The following is a 12,528-nucleotide window of genomic DNA, read 5'->3' on the forward strand; positions in this document are numbered from 1 at the left end:
TCAGCAGAACAAAGCAAAGGCATTTATTATAGGAGCATTCTCAGACCACACTGGAAAAGGTCCACTCAAGTGGATCGGGCGGAGACTACTCTGTCCCTATTCCCATTCTTGCCCTTCCTTAAACCTCATTACCTGGAGTCTCCTGCCCACCCCACACAGGAGCCTTCTCCAAGCAGTCAATCCCCATCAATGAAAGATCTCTGCTTTTATAGCAAGAACAGTTCCCACTCCTATCAAGACCCCAAACTCCATCCCAATTCAATACAGATCTCTGCTGATGGTCTCAGGGGCCACAGCAATGCCTGGCGGGGAGAGGCAGGGTCCGCAGGACACGGGGGCACTAGGTGAGGATGTCTTGGGCCTGGTGTTCCACCAGCATCTCCATGCTCTTCACATCAGTGCACCACAGCTCCAGACGGTCCTTCATCCCCCTGATCTAAAGACAAACCAAGATCACATGGGTATCAGGCTGCAAGGGAGCCACAGGCCCTGTGTGGTAGTGCTAAATCTCTAGTTCTTTCTCGGGAAAATGCTAAGGGCAACAGAGCTGAAGGTGGAGGTGTGTGATAGAATCACCGTGCCAATTCTTATCACAAGGACATTCTAAAAACTCACATGAAAGAAAAAGAATGGAGGAAATCACAGGATTAAATGACTAGAAAATATGAGTAAGGAGATGGGATTAAGTCACAAACCAGGAACATGTCTGATCAGAGTACCAATTTTAAGATTAGAGGGTATCACCAGCACTGCCAGCACTGTTGTCCTAGTAAGCCTCTAAATGCAGGGTGCAGACCTCGGGTGTGCATTACCAAGGTCTCTACAGCAGTAATCCCATCGGCAATACCTCATGTGGACTAGTGTCTTCTTCCTACATGGCTTCTGTCCACAGGAAACCAGGACAGCACTGGTATAACCCAAGTCCACACAGGTGGGCAGGAGCTCAGTCTTCTTACCTGCTGCAGATCCAGCACTCGAGGCTGCACCCAGGTCATATGAACCCGCTTGTCCACTTCGTCTATGCTGCCTCTCACCAGCCCCACCGAGAGTGCCTTCATCACCAGCAACTCCACCTGAGCAGAGGGGCTTGCATGAGACACGCTGGGAGCACAGTGCTCAAGGCCAGACATCTGCCAGGGTGGGGAAGCTCTGCTGCGTGATAACTACGTCCAAGAACGATACCTTGTTCACAGTGATTTTGGCACTTTTGGCAATTTCTTCAAAAGTGAGTTGTCTGTGGTTGGCAGGTCGTGTGAAAGTCATCTGAAAAACAAAACCATTTTTCTAAGCAAAAGTGGTCAGAGGATTTTTTTTTAAAGAATTTTTTGGTCAAAAGTTGAAAGTTGTTCTGTGGGCATGGTTGCACATGTCTTTAATCCCAGTACTCAGAAGGCAGAGATAGGCAGATCTCTGTGAGTTGAGACCAGTCTGGTCTACATAGCAAATTCCACATTGGGGTCAGGGTGACATAGTGAGAGCTGTCTTTAAAAAAAAAAACAAAAAAGCAAAAAACTGCCGGGTGGTGGTGGACCATGTCTTTAATCCCAGCACTTGGGAGGCGGAGCTAGGCGGTTTCTGTGAGTTCGAGGCCAGCCTGGTCTACAGAGCAAGATCCAGGACAGGCACCAAAACAACACAGAGAAACCCTGTCTTGAAAAAACCAAAACCAAAACCAAAAACCAAAACAAACAAACAAAAAAGCTCTGAAGATACAGCAGATTATCTTATTAGCCCCATACTTAAGTACTCATGTTTTCCTAACCTCATGTCTACTACTAACAAGTTTGAAATGCTCAGGGGAGGTTAAAGGATGAAACAAACTGTAAAGGAGTCTGACAAAAACAAATACGCATTCCTTGACCAGGTAGTTGAGGCCACCAAGTCCCTTGTACACTTTAGGAAACTGGAAATGCACGCTGCAACTCTTCCAGAAGCTCACGTGCTATCGAGAAAACAGAAAACTACATGGACAGAAGGAGTGTGTCACAAGGTTAGCGGCAGGAAGAGACAGTGGCTTCAGGCTCCACGGGCAGGATGACTTGTGAAGTGTGTAAGGGAGTCTGTCTCCCAGGCCAGTGAGATGGTTCAGTGGGTACAGGCACTTGCTGTCAACCTGACAACCCACAATTCGATCCTCAGAAGGAGAGAAGTAACTCCTGTGAGTTATTCTCTGACAGCTCCCCCACAAAGAATAAACAAACAACAATCCTGTAAGATCCAAATTCAAACTTAAATGAGCAGGGGCCAAGGGAAGACAGCTAAGAGCAGGGACATGAGGAGGCAAGTACTCAGGAGAGGCGGGCAAGCTCACAGTATGCACAGCTAGCCCATGAGCACTGTCGAGTATTAGGACAGGGATTCCTGGGTGCTTCTTACCTCCATAAGGCACAACAACTGGATCTTCCTCAGAAGCTGGGCCTCGTTGGCTGCTAAGTCAGGCTGGGAAGTACAGAAAGACAGAAACACGGGCTCTGAAATTCCACTCTGGGTCAAACCGAAGAAACCAGGCAAACCCAAGCACTCTACAGTGTTGGGAGCTGAGGCTCACTGACTTTTCCAACTGATACTAAATTCCTTTTCTCTGAGAACTTGAAGAAGTAACTGACTCACAGGCTGTCTCCTAAGACAGGAGTGTCCGAAACAGGATTTACACTGCTGTTACAAACACCATGAACGGGAACCTCCAGACTCCTGGTGGAGGCACCACCAGCAAAGATCAAAGTCTCGTGTCTCAAAAGGTTCTGAGTGGCACTGCCTGCTGGTCAGAACAACACAAGCAGAGTCTGCTAAAGGTAGGCAAGGCCTAGTGGCTTGTGCTGAGTCAAAAGAGCCAGTGATAACCTCACAACAGAAAATCTTACTGCCGTGAGAACTAAAACACATCCTTTTGCAAGTCTGCAGCTGACATGACATCATACCTATGGTTCCAGCACTTTGGAGCTGAGGCAGGAGGATTACTTGAGCCTAGGAGTTCAAGACAAACCCGAACAATGTGGGGAGACAATGTTTCAGAATAAAAACAAAAACAGGTCACCTTCTGCCAAGGAAAGTTTCAGTAGGGACACTTCTGTAGACAGCCCGACTCTTTTCTTCTTATAAATTGCTACAGCAAGCCAGTCTGTCTGTCTGTCTTTCCTTTTTTTGAGTTAGGGGTCTCATTCATTATGTTGCCTGGGCTGGTCTTCAAGTCCTAGTCTCAAGCAATCCTCTGATCTGAGCTGGGACTAGAGGCATGAACCACAGTCCCTGGCTCCTCCTTCCTTCGTGGGGGGAACGTTTTGCTGCCATGTCAACCCATAATCAGACTAAAGTGAAGTCTTGCTAGATCTGGTGCTACCTTCTCAAAATCCCTTCACTCACACCCACCCCACTCTATTACATGTACATTTCACAAGTTTGTTCTTTTTTTTTTTTTTTTTTAAAGATTTATTTATTATGTATACAGCATGTATGACTGCAGGTCAGAAGAGGGCACCAGATCTCATTACAGATGGTTGTGAGCCACCATGTGGTTACTGGGAATTGAACTCAGGACCTCTGGAAGAGCAGTCAGTGCTCTTAACCTCTGAGCCATCTCTCCAGCCCCCACAAGTTTGTTCTTAAACATTAGGAAAGCCCAACGTTTCAGAAAGTACAAGAAGAATGTAACTGTAATTCCTACCACACTTAATATTTTAGAAATATTTACTTCTAGTAATTTCATTTTAAAAGAGATGTGACTAGTCTGCGAGAAGGCTCAGAGATTAGAGAGTCTGTCATGTGAACAAGAGGACCAGACTTCAGATCCTCAGAACCCAAGTGAATGCCAGGTGAGCCACCAGGGGGCATGGCTGCTCACCTGTAATCCAACCTGAACAGGCAAAGGCAGGGGCTCTCCGGAACAAACTGGCTAGCAAGACTAGCCAGACAGGCAAGTTCTGGCTCAAGTGACAGACCCTACTGATGCGGAATATTTGTTTAACTATACAAAGATGTGTTGCATTTGTGTTACTATGTAAAGATGTGTTGCTGTTTTGCCTTGCCTGCCTAAGGCACCTGATTGGTCTAATAAAAAGATGAATGGCCAACAGTGAAGGAGGAGGTATAGGCGGGACTTCCAGGCAGGGAGAGTAAGGAGGAGGAGGAATTTAGGCTCGGAAGAAGGAAAGAGACACCAGGGGCCAGTCAGCCAGACATGGAGGAAGCAGGAAAAGTAAGACATACAGAATAAAAGAAAGGCAAAAAGCCCCACGGCAAAATGTAGATGAATAGAAACTGGTTAAACTGGGTTGGAGAGATGGCTCAGAGGTTAAGGGCACTGGCTGCTCTTCTAGAGGTCCTGAGTTCAATTCCAGCAACCACATGATGGCTCACAACCATCTATCATGAGATCTGGTGCCCTCTTCTGGCCTGCAGGCATACATGCAGGCAGAACACTGTACACAAAATAAATAAATATTTAAAAAAAAAAAAAAAAAGAAATAGGTTAAATTAAGTTAAAAGAGCTAGTGGGACAAGCTTAAGTTAAGGCTGACCATTCATAATTAATAATATGTTTTTGTGTCTTTATTTGGGAGCTGGTTTGCGGCCTAAAGAAAATTCCAACCACATCTTATCTCAATGAATAAGGTAGAATGTGACTGAAAAAGATTCCTGATATCGACTTTGTGCCCTACATGCATTTACACAAATATGTGAACATGCACAAACACATATGAATGCATACTACACACATATACATGAATAAGACAAATGCAAAATAAAGAAACAAAATAAAAAAGGCTTAACTTACTGTTAAGCACCTTTGACTAACTACTACTACTAATCTTGGCTTCTTTATTCAGTGTCTATCCCCGCTCTGCTTTCCTTGCTACACTGTGCCCCTGGGGACTGCTTACTCATGTTGGTCCTATACACTTTTCAGTTCAACAAGTGTGTTGAGTTTCCTTTTCCTCTGTTCCCTCTATATCTCTTCACTCATTCAAGATCACACAGACACCACTTCCCTTGGGAGGCCTATGACGTACCTTACTCAGCACAGAGGAGCACATTGTGCCTTTCATGAGTGACCCAGACCTCTAATGCCCTGTTTATGGGAGATCCAGCCTGGCCTGCCAATGTCCCATCTATGCCTAGATCCTCCTGGGTATCTGGTGAGGCTTAGTGAATCCTTGTTGGAAGAGTAGTCACAGGTGTACATGAAACCTACCTGCTGGCCCCAGGCAGACTTCAGTGTCTGGAACCTATCTACATCACCACTATTGAAAGCATATAGAGTGTCGATCAGCCACTGCCTGTCGGTGTCTCTCAGTGAATCCAGCACAGGGTGCATGAGCTGTGGGGACAGAGACAGTAAGCTAGCACAAAGTCAAATTTTCTCTTCCCACACTGTTAAGGAATCAGTGCCAGGCCAACTTACAAGTTCTCCGAAGTTAAAAACTCCTTCGCCAAGAAGTCCAGCAAGCCCCAATGTGAAGGCTCTCTCCTGTTGCTCTGACACTACAAAATGACACAGCCAGTCATGTCCCAGTCTCGTTTTGGCCTTATAAACCTCACATAACTATTATCAGAATGGTTCTAGTACCAACCCCAGTATATGCTACCTCTTCAAAAGTACTGGAATTCAGGCTATACTAGGAACCATGTATATGTGAATTTGGTAGAAATACCACTTGTTTAAAATTTACTCCATAGAGACATGGGATCTATTTGCCCTTCAGCTTGCAGTACTTACTGGAGTACTAAGACCTTTTACCCCAACCCCTGCCCCTCAGCTGCCTCACTGTTATACCAGTCTGCAGTGTTTTAGACTGGAATGAGTCTGCTTTCTCTTCTCTTGCCACAGCAGTTGCTTTTCTAAGTATTTCTGTTGAGATACAGCAATCAAAGCTTTACCAGAATTTTTAGGAGTTGCCAATCTTCTTACCACCAACAGCATATTCAAGAAAATGCTGAAAACTTCTTTCAAACACACCCTCCTTTTACTTTCATCAAAACTCTGTGGCTACTTTTCCTTCTCGTCTCAGATTTTCAAAAGACTCTGTAATTTACTCCCACAGTATGAACTCCTTATAGAGCAAAGGTCTCAGCTATGGGGATTTCACATGCCCTTCATCCTGTAGAGGGTTGGAGAGGCAAATCACTACAATACCTATAGGATCTGACTTAGCTACTAATATGGACCTACGGAAGAGTGAAGGGGCTGGGAGAGTTGAGCTTGCATGGGATTTGAATCAACACCAGAGACACACAGGATGTAAAATCTAAAATGTACACAACGCTTTTCATTTTAAAAATGATGAGCACCTGACAGAGCTAAGACTTCCCTTCAGCACCTCATAGCTGCTATGCTCAGCCAAGGACTCCCTGAGTGCCGAGAAGTGTGAGGGCCAGCCGTGTGTTACCTGGCAGATCCCTGATGTCGACACAGCCCAGAAACCGTAGAGCATCTTTATAGTAGGACGCATGGTTTCCGATTGTTTGATAGTATTTACTGGAGAGATCATAGAAACGACTGTGAACTGATGTCACACCAGGGAGATTGTTGAGCATCTCTTCAACATCTTCAATCGTTTCCTATAGACAAGAAGGAAAATTGCCTTCCAGCTTAAAAGATCTTTAAAGTAATACAAAAATAAAAAGTCTAAGCTACCAGGGAAGATTAATAACATTAGTTAGACCGACTACACTAAAATGAAAAACTCTGGTTCATTCAAAACGCAGAAGAAAATATGAAGACAAGCTATAGACTGACAAAAGATGCTTATAAGATGTGTAACTGCACATCCTATAGGGGTGATGAGCAAGAAAATATGAAGGACACAGTAGAAAAACAGCAAAAGACAGTAACAGGCAATTAACAGAAGCAGAGATGGGAGTGGGGTTGCAACTGAGAAATATAAAGCTAAACCACTACCACTCGTAAACTACCAGCAACTGAGAAATGCAAAGTTAAACCACTACCACTTGACCTCCACTGGGTCACGAAGAATTAAATAGCGTGAAAACATCCAAGCCTGCAAACAGGGAGCTTCAGAGATGCCTGTAAGGTTTTGTAGACCACCTCACACAACTACCTTCAGACACACACCCAGAGGACTGCCCAAGCACAAGGAGACTGGGCAAGAAATGCTAACATGAACAGCACTTGTAATACAATAAATGGCCTAAATCTCTTTATAAAGAACAGATACATATGCTGTAAAACACATATACAATGGGATACCACACAGAGGTAAAAATGAATAGCCTACACATATCAACTCACAAACCTGGCCAGGAAGCCTAAGATACTTATTTATATGTATCTCCAGTGATGGTTAACTTATTGATTTGAGAGGACCTAGACTCACCTAGGAGACAACCTCTGAGCATGTCTGTGAGGGACTTTCCAGATTGGGGTAACTGAGGTAGGAAGACCCACCCTAAATGTGGGCACCATCTCAAGAGCAGGGGTCCTGGACTGAAAAACATGAAGAAACTGCTGAGCACCAGCATTTCTTTAACTCTGTTTTCTGATTCTCGACTCGATGTAACCAACCACTTTTTGCTCCTGCTCCCAAGCCTTCCCTGCTACAATGGGCTGTACCCCTCAAATTATAAGACAAAATAAACTTCATCCCATAAGTTTCTTCTTATCAGGTATGTGGTGATGGCAACAAGAACAGTAACTAGTGCACATGGGGTGAGATGGGCCCACTGGGGAACTAGCACAGACTGACGACATATGGTCTGCCTGTGTGCTAGTCTACTCCCGGACTGGCTGAAGTCTAAGGGTGCCCATTACAGCACTCTTCAGTGTGACATAGCTTTCAATGTGTCTTAAATACCTCAAAACAAAATGTAATCAGGATGCATGTGATCTGGAACTAGAAAGCAATAAGTACTTTTTAGGCCAATGAAAACATAAACACTTTCAACCATAACTTCCAAACCAAAGTCAACCAAAACAAAAGCACTTGCAGTCTCTAGATAAACATGGTGGACTGACAATATATGTTGGTCTCACTGCTACTTCTATTTATGCCTGTCTCCCAAACTGGACAAAAACTTAAAAAGGCATAAATGGGGCTGAAGAGATGGCCTAGCCATTCAGAGTACTCGTTGCTCTTGCTGAGGACCTAGCTTCAGTTCTTGGCACCCACATGGCAGCTCCCATCTGGCTATAATTCCAGTTTCAGAGGATGCAATGCTCTCTTCAGGCCTCCATTGGCACTGCATGCATGTGGTGCACAGACATACATGCAGGCACACACCAAAATACATAAAATAAAAAATAAATCTCTCTCTTTAAAAGGCATAAATACAGACAGGAAACTTTAACAACTCAAGAGGAAGAAAGAGGACAGGGAAACATATTGTCTGGCATGATGAAAATCCACAAGGAGTCCTGACTGAATGGACACAGGGAATACTTTTTGTTTAAGAGTAAACGTCGGGTTCAATTCCCAGCACCCACATGGCAGCTAACAACTGTCTGTAACTCTAAGATCTGACACCCTCACACAGACATACATGCATATACCAATGCACATAAAATAAAGATAAATTAAAAAAAAAAAAAGAGTAAAGGTCTTATCAGCAACTCAACCTTAAATGGGAAAACAAAGCAAGCAACCAACAAAACAGAGGGGTGGAACATATAACACAAGGTGGCAGCAAGTAAACAACGGGGACATCTAGGTTGGAATGAGGTCTTTGGTCTCCCCTGTACTTTATTTTAAAGAAGCAGTCAAAGAGGAAGCATCTGTATGTGCGCTCACCTTTGTAGCCTGCAGATCCCCGATGTTTAATTTCAGAGCTCCGATAGCTGTTTTACACAAGATCACTGCTTCATCACTACTTTTTACCTGAAGAGATTTAAAAAAAAGGAGGAGAGGGGACCTCAGAAATTTAGGCAGCAAACTTGCAAAGTGAGCTGCTCCTTGGGCACTGACTTGACCCTAAAACCAGGAACATGATGTCTACAAGTGTAGATATAAATCACAAATCATATATATACCAGAAAACACTTTTCAAAGTTCATATTCACCTTCTCACGAGTCTTTTCCAGAAAAGTAAGAGCCACATTAGGATCTAGAATAGACACAAGAACAAAGTCAGACACACCACCAGCAGCTTTTTACCAGCTAAGACATCTTTAGGATAAACAGGATAAACAGTAACACTTCTCTCTGTGACAAAAATCTCACAGTATACCCTATGCTGGCCTGGGACTATGTGATCACTGCTTCACCCGGTGCTGGGACATCGGTGGGCATCACTAAACCTGGCCAATTTGGTATTTTCTATTATGAAATGAACAGAGGCTTACCAGTCATCTGTCTAACCACATGAAGAATTATTTCTACCAGGGACAAAGGGTTTACCCTGAAATAAAAACCATCAGTTTTTGAGTGTTAAAAAGCACTAATGTATTAATTTTCAAAGTAAAAAACTGAAAAAAGGGGATTACCTGTGTTCAAATTCACTGATGAAGTTTTCATAAAGCTGCAAAACCGAAGACGAAGAATTAGTACAGAATGAGCTTCACTCTGCGAAACCAGACTCTGAAAGCTGCGTCTGTAGAGAGGTGCAGCACTAAGACTGTCAAGTGCGAGTGTGCAAACCACAATGCCCATCACATAGAAAGCACCGCCTAAACCTCTGCTGAATGATGGGAGAACCATATCAGGGCTTATCTGAGTCCACATAAATTATCACCAATGGATTATTGAAGAAAACCAGAGCTCCTAGCTTTGAGACTCAGAACACTGGTCTATAAGAATTTCCTACATAGCCAGGTGGTAGTGGCGCATGCCTTCAATCCCTGCACTTGGGAGGCAGAGGCAGGAGCCAGCCTGGTCTATAGAGCTAGCTAGTTCCAGGTCACCCAGCGCTACATAGAGGGACTCTTGTCTTGAAAAACCAAGCAATAAAAAAAAATAATAAAATAAAATACAATAATCAGGGGCTGGAGAGATGGCTTAGCAGTCAAGAGCACTGGGTGCTTGTCCAGGGGTCCTGAGTTCAATTCCATTCAACTACATGGTGGCTCACAACCATCTATAGTGGAATCTGATGCTCTTTTCTGGCATAAAGTCATACATATAAAGTACTCATTTACATAAAATAAATAAATCTTTAAAAAAACTTCTAAATATCAATTCCTATGTTCTTCCTCCAAGGTGCTTCAAGTACAACAGCTGGAGCAGAGTGAAGTGTTCCTAATCAAACAGAATAGAGTTCCTTCAGATTTCAGAAGGCTATAGGCCTTCTAGAGGCCTGCATTACCAAATTTCTTAGCCACTCAGTGTACACAAGTACCCCCTCAGACACAGAGGCCAGTACCACAGACACAACATGTGTGGCAAATGCTGAGCTTTCCAGATGCTCCTGGACTACTGGAGAAGACAGAACAAATGAATGACAATATTCTTAGTTTAAGAAACACAGAAAGGGGCTGGAGAGGTGGCTCAGTGGTTAAGAGCACGTGTTGCTATTGCAGAGAACCCAGGTTAAGTTCTCCCCCACATGATAGTTTACAACCATCTGTAACACCTGTTCCAAGGATCTGATGTCCTCTTCTAACCTCTGAGGGCACCAAGCATGCCCATGGTACACATACACACACATGGAGACAAACCATTCTTACACATAAAAACCTCCTCAAAAAGAAACAAAGAAGGGGGCATATCAGCTGAAGATAAGAAAGAAAGGAATAAATATAAACTATGTATCCCTATGATACAGAACACACAATGTGTCTGATTTACCATTTTTCCATATGATCTGGAAGACAGAATGCCCAGCAAAATCTTTAGGTTTTACAAGTGACTACAAATTCTTAAGAATGGTAAAATGTCAAACTGAGAAGTAAAAACCCTAAGAAAATCTTAAAACCCCAGGAGGTGAGGTAGTAGGTGGTGAGCTTCATTGTGTGCATTACAGTGTATTCAGGAGAAATAACTCAAGCTACCATTACATGCTAACTATCGCTTTCAAAATCAGATGATGACAGAAAGATTTCAGAAAAGAGGCTTCTGGTGAGAAAATTCATAGGTATTCCTCAGGGAATCTGATGAAGCATGAGAAAGAGTGTGTATTTCTATCTTTTCTGCTAACAGAATTCTAAAAGTGCTCTATTACAGAGACAGCATATTACGCAGTCCCCTCCAACTCTCTCACCTTTGACTGAAGAGACATTCTCTTTTCTACACTACTCTCGACAGAAATCTCTGAGCAAGTGGAAACAGCATGCATGTATGGGATCGGAGAGCTGGGAAGAGAGAGAAGCTGTTCAAATGGTCCCTCTCCTTACTAACCTTGCTGTATAACCCAGGCTAGTCTTGAACTAATGATCTTCCCGCCTCAAGTTTCTAAGTGCTGGGATTACAGGTATGCCACCGTCCAGGTCTGTTTTTGTTTGCTTGTTTTTGGTAGTGTATGTAAGGTTCAGAAGGCCTTGTGGATATTAAGCACATACTTCCATTGAGCTATGTTCTCAGCTCCAGGCTAAATTTTTAGAAACCAAGTCTGTTTCAATGCAGTGATTTATTAGCTGTGACCTATGGTGATTCATCTATGTCTGCTATTACATTAAAGGGAGATTAAAAGTATTTCCCCAGTGCTGTCATAAAGAGCATAGTGCTTACACAAAGTGTCCTTGACACAAAGTGACTGCTGAAAAGATACAGCGTACCGTGACCACCATAAAGGCCATCTTTTTTCTTTAAAAGTTCATGAGCAGAGCTCGGCATGGTAGCACATGCCTTTAATGCCAGCACCTGGGAGGGGTAGTAGACTGTGAATTTGATGCCAGCCTGGTTTACACAGCAAGTTCCAGGCCAGTTAGAGCCTATCTCAAACAAACAACCCCCAAAACAAATAGAAAACTACAGGCAGGGGCTGGAGAGACAGCTCAGAGATGACAGTTAAGAGCGTTTTGAGGACTCAGACTGGACTCCAAGTACCTACATCAGCTGGCTCACACTGCCTGCAACTCCAGATCCAGGAGATTTCTTCTGGCCTCCTCAGGCATCAACACACATGTGGCTGGCGCACACACACACACACACACACACACACACACACTTTTTCTCTCTCTCTCTGATGCACACATACACATTAAAAGTTAAACAAATAAAAGTCTGTGAGTATACCCAACATAATCTGACACAGCATGGCAAGTTATTACCTTAATGAGACCATCTCCTTGGGCAAAGCATGGGTCCTGCACAAAATCAAGCACCTGAAGTGTGAGCTGATGCCACAACCTAAAAAATAAAAAACAAAAAGCCCTTCAGACCCATAAACTAATAGGAAATAACAGATACCTTCAGCCTTGATGGTCCCATCAAGCATCAAGTTCTACTTAGGTCCTACTCCACAGTACAGTAGTTAAAGCCACTGTCAAGTAATTCAAGTTCATTTTTTGACTCTGATACCTCTTGGTCACTTATCCTAAGACTCAGTTTTCTTAGGTAACAATGGAGAACATTTTTTTGAGACTGCTTCAACCCTCACTATGACTGTCAACTGGAAGAACTTTGCAATCCTACAGCTATATTT

The 12,528-nt window shown here is 43.5% G+C and overlaps 1 protein-coding gene across 1 annotated transcript in view; it reads right to left on the bottom strand.

Moving 5' to 3' along the window:
• The window catches only part of Psmd13 (proteasome 26S subunit, non-ATPase 13), a 14,027-nt gene continuing 1,499 nt past the window's right edge, over nucleotides 1–12,528 (bottom strand). Inside the window, exons 2-13 of the mRNA XM_059264752.1 lie at nucleotides 12,155–12,233; nucleotides 9,434–9,468; nucleotides 9,293–9,348; nucleotides 9,011–9,054; nucleotides 8,742–8,828; nucleotides 6,384–6,555; nucleotides 5,399–5,478; nucleotides 5,189–5,314; nucleotides 2,377–2,439; nucleotides 1,183–1,263; nucleotides 957–1,073; nucleotides 1–436 (exon numbers count right to left, since the gene is read on the bottom strand). Coding sequence (XP_059120735.1) covers nucleotides 341–436; nucleotides 957–1,073; nucleotides 1,183–1,263; nucleotides 2,377–2,439; nucleotides 5,189–5,314; nucleotides 5,399–5,478; nucleotides 6,384–6,555; nucleotides 8,742–8,828; nucleotides 9,011–9,054; nucleotides 9,293–9,348; nucleotides 9,434–9,468; nucleotides 12,155–12,233 — 1,036 coding nt within the window. The 3' untranslated portion in view covers nucleotides 1–340. The remainder of the gene's footprint in view (nucleotides 437–956; nucleotides 1,074–1,182; nucleotides 1,264–2,376; nucleotides 2,440–5,188; nucleotides 5,315–5,398; nucleotides 5,479–6,383; nucleotides 6,556–8,741; nucleotides 8,829–9,010; nucleotides 9,055–9,292; nucleotides 9,349–9,433; nucleotides 9,469–12,154; nucleotides 12,234–12,528) is intronic.

This window comes from Peromyscus eremicus, chromosome 1 (genome assembly GCF_949786415.1).
Source record: "Peromyscus eremicus chromosome 1, PerEre_H2_v1, whole genome shotgun sequence".
NCBI classification, from domain to species: domain Eukaryota; kingdom Metazoa; phylum Chordata; class Mammalia; order Rodentia; family Cricetidae; genus Peromyscus; species Peromyscus eremicus.